The 23890-nt window shown below is 35.8% G+C and overlaps 4 protein-coding genes across 4 annotated transcripts; all 4 read left to right on the forward strand.

Moving 5' to 3' along the window:
- The first annotated feature begins 6656 nt into the window (after positions 1–6656).
- Positions 6657–11615, forward strand: LOC117930821 (ATP-citrate synthase alpha chain protein 2). The gene is made up of 13 exons (XM_034851571.1): positions 6657–6671; positions 6755–6876; positions 7365–7541; positions 7625–7786; positions 7877–7957; positions 8372–8423; positions 8743–8857; positions 8953–9034; positions 9921–10016; positions 10170–10271; positions 10377–10493; positions 10602–10718; positions 11309–11615. Exons 2-13 carry the CDS (start codon positions 6778–6780, stop codon positions 11378–11380), a joined length of 1272 nt encoding a protein of 423 aa, XP_034707462.1. The 5' UTR covers positions 6657–6671; positions 6755–6777; the 3' UTR covers positions 11381–11615.
- A 2265-nt stretch (positions 11616–13880) lies between these two features.
- LOC117930822 (peroxidase 5-like) lies at positions 13881–15317 on the forward strand. Its single transcript, XM_034851572.1, has 2 exons — positions 13881–14286; positions 14406–15317. The coding sequence occupies exons 1-2, from the start codon at positions 14059–14061 to the stop codon at positions 15174–15176; spliced, it is 999 nt and encodes a 332-aa protein (XP_034707463.1). The 5' UTR covers positions 13881–14058; the 3' UTR covers positions 15177–15317.
- Positions 15318–17754: 2437 nt separating this feature from the next.
- On the forward strand, positions 17755–19138 carry LOC117931110 (peroxidase 5-like). Its single transcript, XM_034851984.1, has 2 exons — positions 17755–18054; positions 18174–19138. The coding sequence occupies exons 1-2, from the start codon at positions 17824–17826 to the stop codon at positions 18942–18944; spliced, it is 1002 nt and encodes a 333-aa protein (XP_034707875.1). The 5' UTR covers positions 17755–17823; the 3' UTR covers positions 18945–19138.
- A 1336-nt stretch (positions 19139–20474) lies between these two features.
- On the forward strand, positions 20475–21836 carry LOC117931237 (peroxidase 5-like). Its single transcript, XM_034852160.1, has 2 exons — positions 20475–20777; positions 20944–21836. Exons 1-2 carry the CDS (start codon positions 20550–20552, stop codon positions 21712–21714), a joined length of 999 nt encoding a protein of 332 aa, XP_034708051.1. The 5' UTR covers positions 20475–20549; the 3' UTR covers positions 21715–21836.
- The last annotated feature ends 2054 nt before the right edge of the window (positions 21837–23890 follow it).

The following is a 23890-nucleotide window of genomic DNA, read 5'->3' on the forward strand; positions in this document are numbered from 1 at the left end:
AGATATATATATATATATATATGTGTGTGTGTGTGTGTGTGTAGACCCCCATTTGGGACTCGTTTTTCAGCAGCTCATTTTTAGCCAGGTGTCACTATCCCAGCGGGCCACGTATCACATCCTTAGTGGCCATAAGGAATCAACCTCGCTTTTTGAAGCTGCAGTAGGACTTTGACACGTAGAGGAGCTTTCTGGAAGAGGGTCCCGCAGGCCGTCAGGAGGCGCGGATGAGAGAGAAGGAAAGGTGGCTGCAGAGATCGTTGGAGGTGACAGCATTGTAGTGGTGTAGAAAGGTGGCTACGACAGAGAGATGGTTGGAGGTGACAGCATTGTAGGAGGCAGAAGGGTGGCTTGCAGGGAAGTTAGAAAGAAAGGAAAAAGGAGGGGAAGTAGCTCAGAAGTCAAGGAAAACAGAGGAGTTTTTTTCTGAGAGTTCTAGAGAGGAAAGGAGTATTGGTTGAACTTGAAGAAGAAGCTAAGAACAAAGGAGCGTGGAATTGCTGGGGGTCTAGGATACAGAGCTGAGAAAGAAGATTTCCAGGTATGACCATTCGTTTTTTTTTGTATATTTTCCATTTTTTATATTGTCCAGGTCTGATTCTCAGTGATTTTTCATTTCTGCTTGTTGGGTTGTTCTGTTTTGGCAATTATTGATTAAATATTGGAAGATTTTGCTGTGTATTATGCCCTATTCTGACGAGTTTTTTTCCATCTTAACTCATTGGATGTTGGACCCATGGATGAAATGATGAAATGGGTCCGATATGCTGGTTAAAGTCTTCATGTTCTTCTTCTTGTTGCTATCCTGTTATCCCCTTGTTTTCTTTTCCTCCCTGAATGCATACTCAAGGCTCCAAAGTCTCAGCTGCTTTCCGTGAAGCTTCAAGGCTCTTAACCTTGTGGCTAGAATCTGGGTTTTCAGTGATGATGAGAACAAGTCTTTTCAGTTTTCTCCAAGCTTTCACAATCAGCAAACACTTGAGGTTGCATGCTACCAGGCATACTTGTCGGCTAAACGTGGAGGCACATCTGCTGGTGGCCTGCCCATTGTGTTTATGTCCATGCACATGTCTTCACTCTACATGACCCCTATCTCTATTCTCATCAAAGCGTGTCGTCATCTCACCCCCATGTTTTTTTCCTTTATCCACCATACCCATCGTTCATCTATCCACTTCTCTCTCTCTAGGTCGGCATACCTATTTCCTCACTCAAGCTTGCAGGAATCAAGCATCCTCCACCCAACCCGTTTCTCTCTCTAAACCTTCACCTACCTGTGGGATCCTCCCTAAAAAAAAATGTCACGCAGACGGTCCCCTTTGCGACGTGCGGCATAGCACATCCCACCTTTCTCCGGATGCCTCGCGTCCGGAATTCTGTCCGACCACGTCCTACCTTTCTCCGGATGTCTCTCATCCGGGATCTGTCCGACACCATCCCAGCTTCTCCTGATGTATCTTATCCGGAATCTGTCCGCTGCCATTCCACCTTATCCGGATGTCTCTCATCCGGAATCTGTTCGCCGTCATTCCTACCTTTCTCCGGATGTCTCTCATCCGGAATCTGTCCACCGTCATTCCGCCTTATCCGGATGCCTCACATCCGGGATCTGTCCGGCGCCATCCCACCTTCTCCGGATGTATCTCATCCGGAATCTGTCCGCCGCCATCCCCACCTTCTCCGGATGTCTCGCATCCGGAATCCTATCCGGCCAACGTCCCACCTATTCCGGATGTCTCACATCCGGAATTCCGTCCCGCCGACGTTCCACCTTCTCCGGATGTCTCACATCCGGAATTCTGTTTGTCGACATCCCACCTTCTCCGGACGTCTCACATCCGACGCCTGACGCCGGATGGGAGAAGGGGGCGATTTAACTTCCCTCGTCAGACATGTTCGGATCCTCGTTTTATAACTTTTTTTTTTAAACCATTTCAAAGCATCCTATCTTTCATCCATAGAGTTTTTAAGATCACCCAAGAGTCTCATTTCCAATAAAATTTTGCTATCATCTTTCTTTCTGGCAAGCAATTTTCACAATTCTTCTGTTTTTTTTTTAAATGTTTTGAAATAAGCATAGATTCAATCCCGTAATTCCGAATAATGGAGTTTATGGAATTAATTCATGCAAAAATAAATGGGTTTTGGTGGGAGCCCGACATCTGTGACTTTATAATTGATTGATTGATTGATTGATTTAGTTGTCATGCATGATTGATCTTATTCTGCTCTATGACACGCATGTTATTATTCATTAACTGTGCACTAACCCTCTTTCTTGATAGCGCACGGTGGCTCGTTGCCCAGGTACGCACCTACTTTCACTCTGGTAATTGTCTAAGCATATTTTGATTCTCACGTGTGCATGATTTATTCTGGGTACTCATTGATTTACTCGTCCATTGCCATGATTGCTTCATTTTATTAGTAGAGACCCGACTTTAAGGGCTTAGAGGGGTGCTACGGTTTTTACCATACCTTCCCGATAAATAACTTGACCCCCAAACCCGATCCGGTTTTTCACAGACCACCTTTTCCAAAATAAGGAGTCACACTTAGGGTTTTTCTTTCTTATTTTGTTTACCCTTTTAAAAATAAAACAAAAATAAGTGGTAACTCCAAGTCATTTTTCCTAATCAATAAAGATCATTTTTCGAAAACAAAAATCGAGTTTCGCCATCGAGTGGAAAACGCATGAGCCGAAATGTGGAGTCCACAATATGGTTAATGTATACAAAGAGAAAAATGTTAAATTAAATAAATGATTTAATGATAAATAGAGAAAAGTTAAAAATCAAAGTGAGGTAGAATTTATAAGGTAATAATATTTTAAACTTGAAAACAAGCATAGAAATTGATCAATAAGGAAAGAAAAACAAGAAAGGAAGAAAATGGTGAAAAAATAAATAAAATTCGGTCACGGCTTTGAACGATGAGGGGAGAAAGAAGAAAGCAAATGAAAAAAAAAAGGGTCTTGGTCACGTGAATAAAGATTAATTTAAAAATAGTTTAGAAGGGAATTTAATACTATATTTCGGAGAAAAATGATTTTCTATTTTTTTTATGAAAAATAAAAAATAAATATCTATAACATTTTTAATATAACCCTAAGTCACTTTGTAAATTATTTGTTGTCAAGATCTTTTAAAAACTCACCACTCTCGTATCGTGGAGAGGTTACTTGTATTGTATACGTTGTTATAAATAATATGATCAAAACATGAAAATGAGAGTGTGACTTGGGACTTTAATCTTATAAAAAAGATTTATAATTTTTAGTTTTCTCCTAAAAAACTACATGATAGTTATAATTTTCATTTACCAATATTACATGCAAATTAATGAATAATGATGGTTACCAACTTTAATTGATTTATGTAATTGTATGAGTTATAATTTTTTATTTTCCTCTATTACTCATACACTTTATGTACAGAATAAATTTTATAATGATAGGCTACGAAAGTTATAATATCATATTTATGCAAATGACAACTTTTTGTTTATAATTTTAATCTTGTACGAGCAAGACTCTTGGATGTCCTATCAATCACTTCACATACCTATCAATTGATATACCCTTTAAAATATGAATGGTCACACATTATAAAATAAATAAAAAGAAAGGTTGGCAATTTCCCATTTGGTTTATATAATTATATTTGTAATAAATTACAACATAATATGAGCATAATAAATTCTAAAAAATTTGTCATCAATTACATTAAGATTATGTTTTATGAAACCAATAATACCAAATCATTGGAATTATTATACTACACAACAATCCGATATTCTTCAAAGATTAAAGTGTTAGCACCTTCATTAACATAAATCAATAAATGATAATATTAATTCACCTATATAATGGTCCCATTAACTTTTAAACAATTATATTTTGCACAAAATTGATGTATAAAAGTAATATAATTATAATTATTAATACATCATAATCAATAATTTTATTTACATTATAATGTGATCACATACATTAAACTCTTAATCAATCTAAAATTGATAGACTTGTCATTAGGTTTATGCACGGAACATAATTCTTAAAAAGCTTAGGTGGAAGACCTTAAGAATTTGTCAACATTAATGTATTATTAATATGTTCAATAGAGACAACTCTATTTTGAAATCTCTCCTTTATAACCAAATACTTAATATCAATGTGCTTTGATTCTCCTCTAGTTTTATTATTTTTGAAGAATTGCACAATAACATTATCATCACAATATATTCTCAATTGTCTTATTATCGAATCAATAATGTGTAACCCTTGACACAAAATTTCTTAACCATATTGCGTGACATATGGCTTCATAATATGCTACATATTTAATCTCTATTGTAGAAAAAGTTATCAATAATTACTTATGATTCTTCTATTAAATATTACATCAGATAACATAAAAATATAGCCATAAGTAAACCTTCTTGGTATCTTTATAGCTAACATAATTAGAATCAAAATAACTAATAATCTCTAGATTATTCGTTCTTTTATACGTAAGCATGCAATCCTTAATCCCTTGCAAATAATGCAACACTTTCTTAGCTGTTTTCTAATGTTTAATACTTGGATTACTTTGGTATTAACCAAACATACCCACTACATAAGCTATGTTTAGTCATGTGCAAACTTGAGCATACATGATACTTCCTATTATAGAAGCACAAGAAATTTATTCCACTTGTTTTTTTTTTAATATTATTTTTGAGACATTGAAGGTCACAAAGTCCTTTCACAACATGGCCAACATTGTCGAAACAGTTTTGTATGTTGGACCTTTTAAAATAATTTTCAATATAATTCTTTTTGGAATAATCCTAATAATCCATGTAACCTATCTTGATGAATCTCAATGCCTATTGCATAGGATGTTTCATAAAGATCTTTCGTATCAAAGTTCTTAAATCAAAATTGTTTGGTCTCATAAATCATTCCCATATTGTTGCAATGAGCAATATAACATTAACATATAATACAATAATACAAATCTAACTCCCATTGATTTTAAAGCATATACATTGATCTACTAGATTTTCTTTAAAACCAAAAGTAATGAGACTTTCATGTAACTTGAGATACCATCGCCTAGAAGTTTGCTTTAGACCATATATTAACTTATTAAGTTTATGTACTATATGTTCATCATCTTTTTATCCCGAAAACTCTTGGATTGATTCATATGAACCTCTTCATGCAAGTCACCATTCAAAAAGACAATTTTAATGTCCATTGATGTAAGTTCAATTAAAATGAGGTACTAAGGTCATGACTATTCTACGATAATTTTTTTTAGAAATAGGAGAAAATGTTTCATTATAATCGATTCATTCTTTTTAAGTGTATCATTTTGCAACTAACTTGACCTTGTATCTTCCGATGTTGCCTTACAATCACATAATATGAAAAATATTATAATCGTATCATTTGATTGAATTATAATAATTTATAAATTATATAAACATGACATAATTATTAAAATTAAAATATTGAAACGTAAGCAAGTTCAACACCTTTGGGTAAAAACTACGTCAACTTTTTATTGTTAAGTTCTTGTCATATAATCAAATAATATGGTTAATCACAAACAAACAAGCAAATCTTTCTCTTAGGATTTCTATAATCATAAGTTAAACTACCAATTATAAATTTTCGACTTTCATAAAATCATACAATAAATATAATTAAAATTATAAAATATTGAAAATGTATATCATTCATATACATCACATTATATATATATAATTATAATTATAATTATCCATAAGATCAATTAATAATCAAAATTCGAAAACTATGTTCTATGATCCAAACTTTGTTGGCTATGACACCAATTATAAACAAAACTTTACGCAAAAATAGTTTTCTAAAAAATTAATTTAGATGCATAAAATGTAATACTTATAATGTGAGCTTGAGTTACGTTATGAATCATTTTCGATCAAGATCTTCAAATATCATATAGCGGACGGTATATGTTATTATAAGTAAAATAACCAAAATTCTTTAACTCAATGTTATATTAATTGGTTCACCTACCCATCAATTCATATACTTAATTTTTAAAAATTATGGATATATATCTAGAATGAACACATAGAATAAATAAAAAAAATGACATTTGAAAAAAAAAATGGTCTAAACCTATACCACAAGACTCAAAGATGGTGGCTTTAAATTTTTTATTATTGAGAGTCATCATGTGGGTGGCTCCGCCACTAACCATACGGTCCATGTCCATGCATCACACGCAACGCATATGCTACCTGAAATTTTTTAGTCACCTAACTTCACATGCTAAAATGCCCATTTCATTTTTCATAATACCCACCATATCCCCTCCCCCAAAGATTAAAAATTTAAAAATTAAAAAAAAAAAAACATTTGCTATAAAAAATTAAAATACAATGCATTTATGAATGATTTCTTATTTTACACATCCTTGGTTGAATGATTTCTTTTGGACACTTGCCTTTCACTTTAGCATAATGCATAACATATGATCTAAGAGGAGAGAGAGGGGATAGATGAGGAATTATGACAAAAGGGATGGGGTAGGAAGGTGTTTCGAAAGTAGGTGGCGCCAACGTCCCTCTCACCAACCCCGCCCGCAACTTTCATCATCGATTTCATCTTCCTCTACAGTTCTCTCTCTGCGGTTGGTGAGCCTAATCCTCTGTTTCTGTGAGATCTTTCTCCATTATAAATCACAGAGCTCCTCTGTTTCTTCCTCTCTTGTAGGGGCTCCGATTTCTGAATTAAACATGGCCAGGAAGAAGATCAGAGAGTACGACTCCAAGAGGCTTCTCAAGGAGCACCTCAAGAGGCTCGCTGGCATCGATCTCCAGATCTGCTCAGCTCAGGTTTCCGCTCTCTTCTTCTTCCACTCTTTGATCCGTTTTTTTTTGTCTTTTTCTCTGATGTCAGCATGATATCATCGAAATTCTACGATTCCTTTTATCGGATTTGTGTTTGGTTGCTGAGAACAATGACAGAAATTAGATTTTTGAATCGAGGATGAATGGATGATTATTTGTTGAGAAATTGTTCATTTGGGAATTTAGTCAAATAGACTTAGCCTGATTGATTGATGAATTCGTGAAATTTATGAGTAATTTGCAAAAATTTTCAGTTTGCCGGAAAAGATTCGAAACTTCATTTTTTTGTTGGCCTTTTCTGTGATTTCCTTGGGAATCAAATGGAGGGTGAATGGAATGTCAATTTTTTGTTGCTTAGTACAAGTTGTTAGTTTTTGTTGCAATAGTTACATTGAAATTATGGCGTTGAATTTTGTGTGTTATATAGAAAATGAAAATGATGGCCTTTCTGGGAAATTGGTTGTACTGCTTAGGTTACTGAGGCAACGGACTTTGCTGAGCTAACAAACAAAGAACCATGGCTTTCATCCACTAGATTGGTTGTGAAACCTGACATGTTGTTTGGAAAGCGTGGGAAGAGTGGCTTGGTTGCATTGAATTTGGATCTGGCTCAAGTTGCTGAATTTGTGAAAGCACGACTTGGTGTTGAGGTTGAGATGGGTGAATGCATCAAATTTACCAGAATTTTGGCACTAATTCATTTCTGTTAACATGTGAATTGGGTTCTCTTTAGGTTGAGATGGGTGGTTGCAAGGCACCAATTACCACTTTTATTGTCGAACCGTTTGTTCCCCATGACCAAGAGTATTACCTTTCGATTGTATCTGATAGGCTTGGCTGCACTATTAGCTTTTCAGAATGTGGTGGTATTGAAATTGAAGAGAACTGGGATAAGGTGTGTTAATACAGTTATATGTGTTATATCTGAGGGTTGGCTTCTTAGCTCTGAGTAACACCCGCTTTATGTGATTTGTGATCTTTACAGGTGAAGACTATTAATCTTCCAACTGAAAAGCCTATGACACCTAAGACATGTGCTCCATTGATTGCCACTCTTCCCCTGGAGGTGAGTTTTGATATTTGTTTTCTAACTTATAGGTTCTTTTCTCTGTTTTTACTTGGATTGATATCTGAGACAAGAGTTTGTATTAGAATTTCCTTTACAAAATCAACGGTGGGCCTTGTGTTCTTGAGAGATATAACTTTACACATCATTTGTGTCTCTCTTCTATGACAATGCAAATGAATTAATCCATGTTTTATAATTTTCACCATCACTCTGGAAGAAGATAGGGACTTTCATGGGATGATGAAGAATCTAAGTCTAGAAATGGTTTTACTTTCAGCATATCTCATACTATAAGTTATTGTCCAAGTCTTAGTCCAAGGTGATGAAACTCCATTAATATTTGTTTGTTTTTTCGGTCTTGCTGTGTAGTTTGGCTACCATGTACTAAGTGCACTTTGCTTTGTTACTTAGGTTCGAGGGAAAATTGGTGACTTCATAAAGGGTGTGTTTGCTGTATTTCAAGGTATGCAATCTTTTGGAATAAAAAATTGCCTTCTGCCACTTTGGCATTTATGCAAAAAAAAAAAAAAAAAACAGATCTTCACAGGCCTATGTTTTAGTGCTTTGCTTTTTAAATATGCTTGACAATGTAGTGATACAATTTTTTTGAATTTAATGGGAAAAATAGTTTATTTTTCTAGTTCTTTTTTAATAGAGGAATGTCAAATTATCTTTATATTTATGTGTATAATTTTTGTTTTCATTCTTCTATTTTTTGTTTAACATTTTGTTGAGAACATTGTCATTGTTCACTTCTAATTGTTGTACCATTCTCTCCACAGATCTTGACTTCAGTTTCCTAGAGATGAACCCATTTACCCTGGTGAATGGGGAACCATACCCACTGGATATGAGGGGAGAATTGGATGATACTGCTGCTTTTAAAAACTTCAAGACGTATACCTTTGTTATTCTGAAAATACTTAAGTCAGAAATTTTCAGTTACTACATACTTTCAGAGTGTCTTATCTATTATATTGTTATGCTAACAGGTGGGGCAATATTGAGTTTCCGCTGCCTTTTGGAAGAGTACTAAGCCCCACAGAGGGCTACATTCACTTGTTGGATGAAAAGGTAATTGCATATCTGTTCTACTCATATTTACGTTTGACAGTAAAATTTCCTGTCTTGGGTAATTATCATTCCTATGGTAGGAATTATTAGTGCACCAACCTTGCATGTTAAGATAAACAGCAAAATGCATGAGTTATCTCTTTTTATTGAATAGAGTCATAGGAGATCTCAAGAGTTCTACCAGCTTGAGAAATGAATTTCTTTTCTTCTGCACACAATTTAGCATGCACCTTTTGAGATGATGCTTGATGGCCATAAATGTTATCTAGCTTACATGGATGCATTAAAGAGCTATTATTTGTTGAAATATGTTTACCAATATGGATTTATGCTCAAATAAACTCTGGGAGTTACAGAATGCATCAAAGTTAGATTTGTTATTCTGTTTTCCTAGTTAACCATTAACCTGCTGAAGCACACAAGTACTTTTGTGTTTATCTTCTGTGTTGGTATGCCTGACTGTATGTGTAAATGGAAATCCTTGCCCCTTCTCCTATACTTTCCCTTTAGTTAAAGTGACATGATTCTTAAAGTACTGAAGGTCAGCTAGAGATGGGAGCAAGATAAACTTTGGTCTTTTGGTTATTGGATTATTGAGATTTCTTAAATGGGAAAGGCTACTTATATGGACATGTGCACTTGGTTCTGGTGGTTTAAATGAAATATACTGTCTTCCTTTCATATGATTCCATGATAAAATCCAACCTATTCACAAGATGAAAAAGATTCGAGCTTTTTTTCCCAACTCAGCTGTTCTCTTGAATTTTATTTATTTATTTTTTATTATTTCTGGTTTTCTCAATCTAAAATTAGTCTGTTCAATCATAGAAATTGGAGTTTACCTATGTACAGCAGAAAGTGATCCACTAATCTTACACTGGTGCAGACAAGTGCATCTTTGAAGTTCACTGTTTTGAACCCCAAAGGACGCATCTGGACTATGGTAGCTGGAGGTGGTGCAAGTGTTATATATGCCGATACTGTAAGTGCACCTCCATATCTCACATCCACCCATTATTGACATTTATTTCAGCCGTGGTTGAAAAATGAAGCATTTCTACATTTATTGTCGGAACTTGGAAGGATTTTACCTGTTTAATTCTAAACCTTGATGATTTTGTTTCCATTTAACCAGGTTGGAGATTTGGGTTATGCGTCAGAGCTTGGTAACTATGCAGAGTATAGTGGAGCTCCGAATGAGGAAGAGGTGTTGCAATATGCCAGAGTTGTTCTTGATGTAAGAAATTATGAACTTTGGCATACCTTTTGGGCTTCAGCTCTTTGTTAAAATTTGCTGCTTAAAATAATTTTCATTTGTTGTGGAACAATATACTCTTTACAGTGTGCTACTGCTGACCCTGATGGCCGTAAGAGAGCCCTTCTCATTGGAGGGGGTATTGCTAACTTCACTGATGTTGCTGCCACTTTCAATGGGATAATCCGGGCTCTGAAGGAGAAGGTGTGATCAAGTTGAATTATTCTCTCTGGATCTTGGTTGTTTCAATTCTCATCCTAAATTCAAGTTTGCTTCAACTTTTTTTTTTCTTTTTTTCTTTTTTTCTGACAGGAATCCAAATTAAAAGCCTCCAGAATGCACATCTATGTTCGAAGAGGTGGTCCTAACTATCAGACTGGCTTGGCAAGGATGCGTGCCTTGGGAGAGGAACTGGGAATCCCTCTTGAGGTATGATATAACTTCTATACACTGGATGTGAAAACCACATTAGTCAGCTCCAGGCACAAAAACATTTTTTGAAGTATGGGAAATTTTTAGGGTTTGTTTGGCAATGTTTTTGGAAAAAAGAAAAAAAAACAGTTTTTGAAAATACTTCTTAAAAGTAATTCTCACTCAAATATGAAAAACAGTTTTCTCTACTTGTTCTTCATAAAAGTTGTACAATACAAAAGTTTCTAAATTATATTCTTTATATTTTTTATTGTTGTTGAAACATCCTAAAAAAAAAACAAATGAAAACACCTCAAATTCATTATAAAACACTACCTGTTTTTAGAACAAATTCTCAAAAAACTCCTTTTTTTATAAAAAAATTGATAAAGATGTTTTATAAGTTAGCAAACTGTTTTTTGTTTTAAAAAACAGAAAACTATTTTCGAGGACAGCTCCCAAACAAGATTTTAAGATGCCTAAAACCTTCACTAACACATGATTTTTCTTGAAAGATGCTTCTTATTTCCTAGAAGGTTTGCAATGTAATACGACTTTCTAGTTTCATAACTGTAGCTTGATCATGTTTGTTTCTCATTCTGTTGCAGGTTTATGGGCCTGAGGCAACAATGACCGGGATTTGCAAGCAGGCAATTGATTGCATCATGTCTACTGCCTAATATCCCACCATTCTCGATTCTCCTTCCTGGACATTTACTCAGACAATAATTTAGTGTGAGGCTCCCATCAAGGCATAAGCTAGATTGGATTGTTGTGAACTATGAGGTTGCTGAATTCTTGTTAAAGTAAAACTGAAACAATTTTCTGCAATAATCACCCCATATTTGTAGCTCAATCTGTTAGTTTTTGTGTCAACTTCTAATTCGTTAGACTAGCAAAGATCAGTGGTTTCAATTCTGTGTTTAATTATATTCTACTAGGCTGTTGAAACTTTTGCAGTACAGTGAAGGGTCTTTCTAAACAGCATAGGAAAAGGGAAACCCTAATGGCTTTTTCAGGTGAACCGGGTCGAATTGATGTTTGTGGATTGAATCCTTGTAAGGGAATAAACTATGGTATATGTGAAACAAGGCTAATAAACTTGTGCAAAACACTCAAGAGGATGGGTTTTAAAACCTTTTTCAAAAACATTTTTAATTAAACAAATAATAGAGCAAGTAAAGAGAATATGGAAGAGAGATTGCAAGCTCGATTTTAAAGTGGTTTGACAATTCATGTTCGAGTAAGGGTTCTACTAATGCAAAACTTTCAACCCAGACTTTCTCTGCAATTGAATTCACATGCTTCAATGGACTTTATAAATCTTTTTTCAAGTTCAATCCTAACTCGAAACTTTAACACTCAACCTTACTCAAATAGATGAGAGTTTAAGCACACTTAACCTAGCTTAATATGTGAATAAGTACAAAAAAGTTAAGATGGATACAAAGGTGCACTAAGATAAATTTGTAAGTGAGAAGTTAAAGCATCAAAGAGAAAAAGAGAGTTTTGAATGTGAGAAATAGGTTGGTAGAAAGTTTAATTTTTCTCTTGGTAATAAATGAATAGTAGTCCTCTATTTATAAGTTTGTAACCTTGAACACCCAAACATGCACCAACTAACATTTTCAAGTCAAGATTCGATTCAGCGAATTAACTTACCATTAGGCAATTAATGCTTAGTAGGTGACTGCTTGCCTGTTTTAGGGTTCATCCAAACCTTGACCAAAAAAAGGATTTGTCTCGACTAGGAAAATGTTTTCCTTGTTTGAGATCACAACCCTTTTAGAAGAGAAAGAAAACTTTTTGCACCTTTAATTGGATTCTTGAAAGTTATTAATATATTTAGTTACTATATTAGAATTATATATTTAATTATTATATATTGATTTAATTATTATATCTTTTATTTATCTAGTCATTGTATTAGAATTGTTTTCTTTCTTTTTATAAGGGTAAATTAGTATTTATTTTCTTTTATTATGCCTATTTAAATTCTAATGGTGTTGTATCTATTTTCAAAAGAATTTGTAATAAGAAATCCTAGATTTTTTTTTTTTTTTTTAAATTTGAATCTTTTTTGGATTTCAATGTAGTATAAAAAAAAATTGATCTTTAATGAGATTTTTGATTTGTGATCTCATGGAAGAGAGTTTAATTGCATACGCTATTTTTTGTATCTATTTGATCGTGGTTTTTTTAATTTTTTTTAATTTTTTTTTGTGTTTGATTGTGGAATATCATAATGAGTGATCAAATCGTTCTTTTCCTATTTGATCCTAGCATTTGATTTCATATTCGTTTTCTTCAGTTCATATCTATTTTCTTTTGTTTGATGGTTATTTGTTGTTTTTAGATTTTAATTAAAAAAATATATCAAATTATATTATATCATAAATTTTTCATTTTTTAGAAAGATAATAATTTTGTTTTTAATTTTTTTTTTACTTTCTTGAATTTTATATTTTCTATAATTCATATAAATATATAGAAAATAAGTTTTTGAAAAAATATTATAAATAAATTTTGAATTATCCAATAAACTTAACCAATCCAAACTCAAACTTAGAGAAATGAAGTTGAGTTGAGTACTTTGGTTTAGAAGTTAGATTGAATTGGGTTATGATTGATTTTCTTAATTTAGGTTGAGTTCAAGTTAAATCAACCTGACCAATCCGTCCAAGTTACAACCATATTAAGCCGCGTCGAGTTCGCACACATAATATACCTCAATCTTCTTGCTTACTTGTCCCCCTATATACTGTAATAGTACAGTATGAATTAGAAAAAGAGTATGAACACTCATTAACAAAATTATTCAGTAATGTGTTTCACCCACTCAAATGTCAAATTTTGACCACCACCACCTTAGAGCTATTCATAAGAGCCACCTTCCTTGGTTACATATACATTTATATATGAATGAGACTTGACCAAATCAAGGGTCTTCTGACATATATGATTAATCTATTTATAATGGGTGTTTGGACATTTTATAGTTTATGTTTGTATAAAACGTGATGATCTCCATTCCAAGTAGAGAAAGCCCACAAAACGTTGGGATATTTTATATTATATACACATATTGGCAAAAGGAATAAGATGGAGTCCATTGGAGAAGACCATGGAAGTATTCAAACTATGACAGCTTCAAGCTGCAGATCAGTTTCGAGCTGCAACACGGTTTCTGAGTTTTACAAGTAAAACCAAGCATCACTCCATCTTCACATTTTCTCCATCTATATATACCTTGCCCATACAACCCATTGTCTCCATCTCCATCTCCATCTTTTCTCTTGATTACAACTAGTTTACCCAACTCACAACCTGATCATTTGTTCTCTCTCACTCAAAGACAATGGTGAGTTCTTGGGGTGGTAGAGTGAAAATGCCAACCTTGCTCTTTTGCATCATGTTCTTTCTCACTGTGTCAGTCTCGTCAGCATCCCTTAAAGTCGGCTTCTACAAGTATACTTGCCCTTCGGCTGAGACAATTGTGAGGAAAGTTGTGAATAAGGCTGTGTCGCGGAATCCTGGCATGGCTGCTGGCGTCATTAGGATGCATTTCCATGACTGCTTTGTTAGGGTATGTTACTTTCTTCCCTTTAATACTTGAGACAAGTGTGTTAGGTATTTTATATGATATTTAATATAAAGTTGGTGCTGGTACTTATATTGTTACATGTATATGTCACAAATTTTCAGGGTTGTGATGGCTCGGTCCTACTTGATTCAACGCCTGGAAATCCATCGGAAAAGGAAAATCCAGCAAATAATCCAAGCTTGAGAGGTTTTGAGGTGATTGATGCTGCAAAGGCTGAAATTGAAGCTCAATGCCCACAAACTGTGTCTTGTGCAGATGTCCTTGCATTTGCCGCACGTGACAGTGCCTACAAGGTTGGAGGAATCAACTATGCCGTGCCATCAGGACGTCGCGATGGAAGAGTATCACTGAAAGACGAGCCTTCCCTACACCTGCCCCCTCCTTTCTTCAACGCCAAACAGCTTGAGGATAATTTTGCACGAAAGGGCCTCACTCTTGATGAAATGGTGACACTCTCTGGGGCACATTCTATAGGGGTGTCTCATTGTTCTTCCTTCTCAAACCGCCTCTACTCTTTCAATGCCACTAACCCTCAAGATCCTTCAATGGACCCTGAGTTTGCTAGATACTTGAAAACCAAGTGTCCTCAACCATCAAACACAGGCAGTGATCCAACAGTGGCACTTGAGGTTCTGACACCCAATAGGTTGGACAATAAGTACTATAAAGATTTGAAGAACCACAGGGGCTTATTGACATCAGATCAGACTCTTTTTGACAGCCCTTCAACAGCGAGGATGGTGAAGAATAATGCAAGGTATGGTGCAAATTGGGGTAATAAGTTTGCAGCAGCAATGGTTAGAATGGGTGCCATTGATGTTCTCACAGGGACCCAAGGCGAGATCAGGAAGAACTGCAGAGTTGTGAACTAGATAATATATATGAGGAATTCATTAGCATTCATGGAATATTTGTTTGTGCTCTTTAATTTGATACATTATTTCTTTGCTCATGACTCAAGTGTAAATATCCTTTTAAGTACAAGTTTTTGTATTAATTTGATCATCTTTTCATGAAATGAATTTGGAAAACAAAAAGTGGAATCATTATATATCTCTTCTTAATTTTACCAGTGAATGTTTTCTTGCTGTAAATGGTCTGGATGCTAACTCATAAAGTGTGTGAATGCTACTTCAAAGCAGCTATTAGGAGCAGTACTATTCTCTTCCTCTAGCCAGTGACTTGAAATCTTCAACCTTCAACCTACTAATTTACAGTTTCTGGCATGAGTTGCCAATGGAGCTAGCTGTAGGCATTTCATATTAAAAACTAAGATATGACTCTTATCATTGGGTAATTGTGTTCCCAGTTGTCCCACATAGAAATGCCACTTATCCAAGAGGCTGCTTACCATGAGCTGTGACTTGGTCATGCTTGCTTTTCTGGGTTGTTCACCAAATAATTTCTAACTGGGCCCAATGATTGATATAGCTCTGATATATTCACACTTGCATGATTGTTTTTCAACTTCATTTCACATATGGTTTACTCGGTTGACAGTTCATTCTTCAGAAATATTTAGATGGATGCAAAGAATATTTTTGATATTAATATTTAGTAGTACTCGAATGTTTGATTAAGATAGACACGAAAAATCTACACTTTAGGGCTTGCCCTCCAGCTGCATTTATTGGGAAGTTTTTGTTGTTTGTTGTGATAGAACATAGGAAGGAAAAAGGTAATGTAATGGTTATTAGGGAGTAAGGGTGAAGAAAATTTGTTGGGTTGAATCTTGTTTTTTGCATTCGTTTCCCTTTTCCCTTCGTTTCTTTGCAGTTTCTGAGTTCCAAAGAATGAGGAAAGGGAAGATCTGTTGAAGGTTATATGAGTTTCTATTCTCTGATTATGGTAAAAGCTGTAAGAAGAAGAAAAAATAATGGTATTAGGAGAAATTTGTACATTTTGGGACTAGTTTTCTGTCTAAAGAAGTGAGGAAAGTTGGAGGAAATTTTCATTGGATTAAAACTTATATATTACTCTTCCTTTCCTAATTTTCTCTTTTCTTTCCCTTTCCTTCGTAGTTTTTCAGAGCCAAACGGAGCCTTAGGCTGCATTCATCTGACTGACGTGGTCCATAAACTAGTATTAATTCTTCATGTGTTTGCTTAGTTCTGTTTGTTTTATGACATTTACTAATCTGAAATGCCTTCTCACAATACATTTTCTATCATATATAATCAGACTAAAGGTTTTGCAGTTTCGAGGAGAAATGCAATGCATGTCCTTGATCTTTTCAAGCTACATCTTGTCACTAGATGGTTTTCATGACATTGAGTTTGCTCTACCTTCTGCTGGGTTCCGGGAATACATAGATACTTTTGATGGTTATTCTTTCAAGTACTCTCAGAACTGGATTCAAGTTTGAGGCGCTGGTGCAGACATATTCTTCAGGGACCCTTTTGCTCTCGATGAGGACCTCTCAGTTAGTTATCCTCTCCTTCATCCTCCAGATATAGGAGAGTTGAAGATTTGGGTCCACCTCAAGAAGCTGGAAACTTAAGCAGTATTTAACTGAGTTAATGTCTACCAGATTGTATCCTTAATCCTAAACACGCTTCTTCTAGTATCACACGCTTCTTGGTAGATCCTTTAAAATCCAGTTTGTCGATTTGCAGACTGGAGACAGCAACTCCCATCATGATTTCTTACATTATTTCATTTCTCATTCAAGTGAAAATCCCTGATCTTTAACTATAAGTTATTCTCTTTGATCATATTTTGAGGACATACATTTGGAAAGAACAACTTACATATTTGCTAATTAAGACTTTCTTAATATCCTCTTAATTTTTTTCAATGAGAATTTTTCTGTTCCAAATTATATATAGGTCTGGCTGCTAACTCATATTTACATTAATATAAAAGACTGAATACTGTCATACATCTAATTGAGGGGAAAAGTCACATGAGATTAAGATCATGGACATATGAAATCTGTACTTGTGGGGATTGCTCTCCACCCGCATCTCACGTGGAGTTCACACGCATAATGTACCTCAATGGCTCAATCTTCTTATTTACTAGTCCACTAGCTCTTTATATTGTAATACGACAGCGTGAATCCGACTCAAATGTCAAATTTTGACCTTCTTAGAGCTATTTATATATATGAAAGAGACTTGGCCAAATTAAGGGGGCTTCTGACATATATGATTATGTTTATAATGGGTGTTTGGACATTTTATATTTCAGATATAAAATCTGATGATCTTCATTCCAAGTTGAGAAAACCCACAAAACATTGGGATATTATATGGGCAAAAGGAAAATATAAGATGGAGTCCATTGAAGAAGACCAAGGAAGTATTCAAACTATGACAGCTTCAAGATGCTGAGTTTTGAGCTACACGGTTTTCAAGTTTTACAAGTAAAACCAAGCATCACTCCATCTTCACATTTTCTCCATCTATATATACTTTCCTCATATCACCCAGTCTCTCCATCTCCATCTCTTCTTTAGATTACAACTAGTGCCCAACTCACAACCTCATTCATTTGTTCTCTCTCACTCAAAAGACAATGGTGAGTTCTTGGGGTACCGGTAGAGCCAAAATGCCAACCTTGCTCTTTTGCATCATGTTCTTTCTCACTGTATCAGTCTCATCTGCATCTCTTAAAGTAGGCTTCTACAAATATACTTGCCCTTCTGCTGAGACAATTGTGAGGAAAGTAGTGAACAAGGCTGTGTCGCGGAATCCTGGCATGGCTGCTGGCGTCATTAGGATGCATTTCCATGACTGCTTTGTTAGGGTATGTTACTTTCTTCCCTTTAATACTTGAGACAAGTGTGTTTGGTATCCTATATGATATTTAATATAAAGTTGGTGCTGGTACTTACATTGTTACATGTATATGTCACAAATTTTCAGGGTTGTGATGGCTCGGTCCTACTTGATTCAACGCCTGGAAATCCATCGGAAAAGGAAAATCCAGCAAATAATCCAAGCTTGAGAGGTTTTGAGGTGATTGATGCTGCAAAGGCTGAAATTGAAGCTCAATGCCCACAAACTGTGTCTTGTGCAGATGTCCTTGCATTTGCCGCACGTGACAGTGCCTACAAGGTTGGAGGAATCAACTATGCCGTGCCATCAGGACGTCGCGATGGAAGAGTATCACTGAAAGATGAGCCTTCCCTACACCTGCCCCCTCCTTTCTTCAATGCCAAACAGCTTGAGGATAATTTTGCACGGAAGGGCCTCACTCTTGATGAAATGGTGACACTCTCTGGGGCACATTCTATAGGGGTGTCCCATTGTTCTTCCTTCTCAAACCGCCTCTATTCTTTCAATGCCACTCACCCTCAAGATCCTTCAATGGACCCCGAGTTTGCTAGACACTTGAAAACCAAGTGTCCCCCACCATCAAACACAGGCAGTGATCCAACAGTGCCACTTGAGATTCAGACACCAAATAAGCTGGACAATAAGTACTATAAAGATTTGAAGAACCACAGGGGCTTATTGGCATCAGATCAGACTCTTTTTGACAGCCCTTCAACAGCGAGGATGGTGAAGAATAATGCAAGGTATGGTGCAAATTGGGGTAATAAGTTTGCAGCAGCAATGGTTCGAATGGGCGCCATTGATGTTCTCACAGGGACCCAAGGCGAGATCAGGAAGAACTGCAGGGTTGTGAACTAGATATTAATACGAAGTTCATTAGCATTCGTGGAAAAATTGGAATTTGTTTGTGTTCTTTAATTGCAGACATTATTTTTTTTGCTCATGACTCGAGTGTAAATCTCCTTTTAAGTATAAGCTCTTGTATTTGATCATCTTTTGATGGAATATATTTGGAAAACAAAAAGTGGAATAATTACATATTTGTTGAGACAGCTTGCTTAGTATCTCTTCTTAATTTTTTACCAGTGAATGTTTTCTTGCTGTAAATGGTCTGGATGCATGCTAACTCATAAAGTGTGTGACATTCTTTTGTCAATTAGCCACTTTACAGTTTCTGGCACGAGTTGACAATGGAGATAGCTATAGGCATAAAAACAAAGATATGACTTTTATCATTAGGTATCAGTGTTCCCAGTTGTCCCACATAGAAATGCCACTTATCCAAGAAGCTGCTTACCATGAGCTGTGACTGGTCACACTTGCTTTTCTGGATGGTTCACCAACATTAGAAATCATACATGCAATAGTTTCTAACTGGGCCAAATGATTGATATAGCTGTGATTTGTCACACTCGCATTATTTTTTTTCAACTTCATTTCACATATGGTTCACTCGGTTGACAGGTCATTCCTAAGAAATATTCAGATAAACGCAAAGAAAATTGTATAGAATATTTTCTATATTAATGTTATTGGTACTTGAAACGTCGTTTTATTAAGATGGAGTCATGGACACGAAAAATCTACACTTGAAAGATTGCTTTCCAGCTGCATTTTAAGCGAAGTTCAGCACATGCATATGATATACCTCTTCTTATTAGCTTATCTGATACTAGCTAGTTCTATTTTATTTGAACTATTTGAAGAAATATTATGAATGCCCTACTTAGGAAGGTACCCTTACAAAACCCATTTTTGGAACTACTCATAAAAGCCATGATCTTCTTTAGTTTCCATCGTTCACTGGTTTGACATATTGATATGAGACTTGGTCAAAGGGGTTAATTTCTGAAAAATATTATATGATTCCATTAATTCTAGTGGGTGTTTTGACATTCTATATTTGATTTATATATTGAATTTTATCATCTTCAACTCCAGTCGAGAAAGCCCACAGAGAGTTGGGATATTATACAGGCCAAAAAAAATTTGAAAAAGATTTGAGTCCATTGAAGCAGACTGTAGAACAATTCAAACCAGGACAGATTCAAGCTGCTGAGGTTTCAGCTAAATTGGGTGCTTTGACACTTTATCTTTTATATATAATTAATGTTGTCATCTTTATTTGAGAAAGCCCACAGAAGGTTCGGATATTATATACAGACAAACGAATGAGATTGAGTACTCCAGTGAAGGAGGAGGAAAGAGGAGACTATTACCTTAGAAATTTTCAACTAAGACAGCTTCAAGCTGCAGCTGAATTCAGCTATACACGTTTTTGAGTTTTAGAAGTAAAACCAAACATCACACCATCTTCAACTTCCTCCATCTATATAAACTTTGTTCATACCACTTATTCTCTCCATCTCCAACTATAACACACTACTTCTCTATCTCTTCCCTCGACAACTAATACCCAACTCATTCTCATTAGTAATCTCTTCTCTCTCACACTCATATACAATGATGGGTTCTCTGGGTGGTAGTGAGAAAATGCCAACCTTTTTCTTTTGCATCATGTTGTTTCTCACTGCATCAGTCTCATCAGCATCCCTTGAAGTGGGGTTCTACAAATCTAGTTGCCCTTCTGCTGAGACAATTGTGAGAAAAGCAGTAAACAAAGCTGTGTCAAAGAATCCCGGCATGGCTGCTGGCCTCATTAGAATGCATTTCCATGACTGCTTTGTTAGGGTATGTTGCTTTCATCCTTCAACACTTGAGACAAGTGTGTTTGGTATATACAATTTATGTTTCCTAGCTTTTTAGAATGAATTTGTCAATATCCCAGATGATATATACTATAAATTTGGTGGTGGTACTAATGTTGTTATTACATGTATATGTCACAATGTTTCAGGGTTGTGATGGCTCGGTCCTACTTGATTCAACGCCTGGCAATCCATCAGAAAAAGAAAGTCCAGTAAATGATCCAAGCTTGCGGGGTTTTGAGGTGATTGATGAGGCAAAGGCTGAAATTGAAGCTCAATGCCCACAAACTGTGTCTTGTGCAGATGTCCTTGCATTTGCTGCCCGAGACAGCGCCTACAAGGTTGGAGGAATCAACTATGCTGTGCCATCAGGACGCCGTGATGGAAGAATATCACTGAAAGATGAGCCTTCCCTACACCTGCCTCCTCCTTTCTTCAATGCCAAACAGCTTGAGGAAAATTTTGCCCGAAAAGGCCTTACTCTTGATGAAATGGTGACACTCTCTGGGGCACATTCTATTGGAGTGTCACATTGTTCTTCCTTCTCAAACCGCCTCTACTCTTTCAATGCCACTCACCCTCAAGATCCTTCTATAGAGCCTGAATTTGCTAGGCACCTAAAAACCAAGTGTCCCCCACCATCAAATACTGGCAGTGATCCAACAGTGCCGCTTGAGGTTCAGACACCCAATAGGCTGGACAACAAGTACTATAAAGATTTGAAGAGCCGCAGGGGCTTATTGACATCAGATCAGACTCTTTTTGATAGCCCTTCAACGGTGAGGATGGTGAAGAATAATGCAAGGTATGGTGCAAACTGGGGTAATAAGTTTGCAGCAGCAATGGTTCGAATGGGCGCCATTGATGTTCTCACAGGGACCCAAGGTGAGATCAGGAAGAATTGTAGAGTTGTGAACTAGATAACACAAAGTTCATAAACATGGAGAAGTTGGAATTGTTTGTATTCTTTGATTTCTTACATTATTTCACTGTTGATTCAATTGTAAATCTCCTATTCCCATTCATATGTGTTTGATCATGTCTAGAGGAAATAAATTTGGAAAACCAGTAGAAGGATTTCATGTTCTACAGCATCACTATGCTGATCATTTTGGACTTCGTCTTTTACAGGTTGTTTCACTCTTAACATTTGAATATTGCAGCAAATAATCAAGAAGATATCCAATAAGAAAAAAGGAAGAACAGAAAAACAGAATTTAGTACCTACACATTTTTTTAGCAAAATCTGAGAGGCAAAACAGAAAAAGGATACAAAATTTCGTGAACAAGACACTAGTTCTTTCGCAACCTCAATAAGAAAATTTTGAATTAGGACTGCTAGAGGTAGAACCTCAGCTGCATAAATTCGCTTCATTGTATTGAAACAAGTTGGTAAGTTCTGCTTTGATGAGATGAAACTGACAAAGAAGGTTTACATGAATGTGAAAAGCAGACCAAAATTGATAACTTGATCAGGTTACCCAAGCAAGCCCATGACCAAATATCTACCAAAAAAATGGGAATTTTTCCATAACCAAATTATCTTTACCAGCATAGTTTAATAGCGTACAGATATGATGTTAAATTATCAGAAATACAACAGTGGAAGAGGCCACTGAAGTAGGCTTATATACTGTTGTTTGAGCCCTGAAGAAGCAGAGAAGAACTGGATCAGCTTCAAGATTCAATGCAGAGGTGCATAATATGATATGATAGAACAATTCTGTAAGTTCTAAATGCCCTGAGAAGCTGAGCCATCAGCACATTTGTGTTGATTCCCACCTTCTCTTTGCACCTGTTCTTTTTCCTTATCTGGTTACAGAGCCAAATTGCTGGCTCTCAGACCTTCCGGGCACCAAAATATTACATGCTTTTTCTGTAATATTTCTTAAAGATTGTGAGATTTCAATGCCAAGTCAGCCTCTTCTCCCTAATGTAAATATGCTAAACCCAGCCATCTCAATCAGGTCGAAGCTTGAAGTTTCCTGCCCCTCCACAAAGTCCTGTTGTAAGTATTTCGCAAGGACCATCATGAAGTGGAGAACTGATGGAACAGTGGATTCAGTTCAAAATTCTAATCACTGCAATAATAACAGAATGTGGAGGTTCGTGTGTTTGCAGGTTTTGGAAAAAGTGCAACCAGTCATGATTTTCATGGGAGGTTGATGGGATTTTCACACAGATGTATAAGCAAATAGATTCTTAAGAACCTCTAGGTTATGGAGTTTTGCTGATCAGGGAAGTATCTCAAAATGCAGAAGGCACAAAGGGGGGACAGAAGAGTTATGTTTTTCTTTTGCTTCATCTGCAGGAATGCAGTTTGACGCTGTCTTAATTGGTGTTGTCTGACCCTCTCGTCGTTCTTCGGTGCTACATAAATCACAAATGTTGAGTGATTCAGATGGATATGCCACTCTTTATTACAACTTACCGATGAAATTGCTTGTGATCATTCATGTTTTGTTAACAACAAATTATTCACAATTAAGAGAAGAAGAAATGACATGGGCCCTTGTTGGGAGGGTTGCTACCTATACAGGCACTCATCTACCTTACTCCCAAGCCAACTCCCAACCGCAGACTGATCTTAGGGTGAAAGAGGAGCAGGCTGGGAACAGAGTTAGCACTTAAGAAATACCATTCTGCATAAACATTCACAAAAAAAATTCATCATCCTATCAAAAAACTTTTCCATACTTATGTTAACGTTGAAGCTACCTAAGCTTGAACTTGATGAGTGCGGTCAATAAGCTCTAGCAGAATCAAAATTTGGATTCAAGACCATGATCAAAACATCCAACATTATACCGTGCAGAAAGGGAACATGGATCAAATGGGTTATTTACTATAGTTTTCGTTTCTGAACTTAGCTCCAAGTCTAATGTCTAAGATGAGGTAAGATGAACTGAAAGTTTTTGCAATCCTTATGAGTAGTGAACTGCAAGTATGTATCTTGGTTCTGATCATCAATGTGATCAAGTATCAACTAAGGTGTGGAGAGTTAATTAATGTAAACTCAATCCGGAAGGGTTAGAAAAACTTTTTCAAATTCAACAAACAAATCCACACATGCCATTTTTTAATGTCACAAGGAAA

This window comes from Vitis riparia, chromosome 14 (genome assembly GCF_004353265.1).
Source record: "Vitis riparia cultivar Riparia Gloire de Montpellier isolate 1030 chromosome 14, EGFV_Vit.rip_1.0, whole genome shotgun sequence".
Taxonomy (NCBI): Eukaryota; Viridiplantae; Streptophyta; class Magnoliopsida; order Vitales; family Vitaceae; genus Vitis; species Vitis riparia.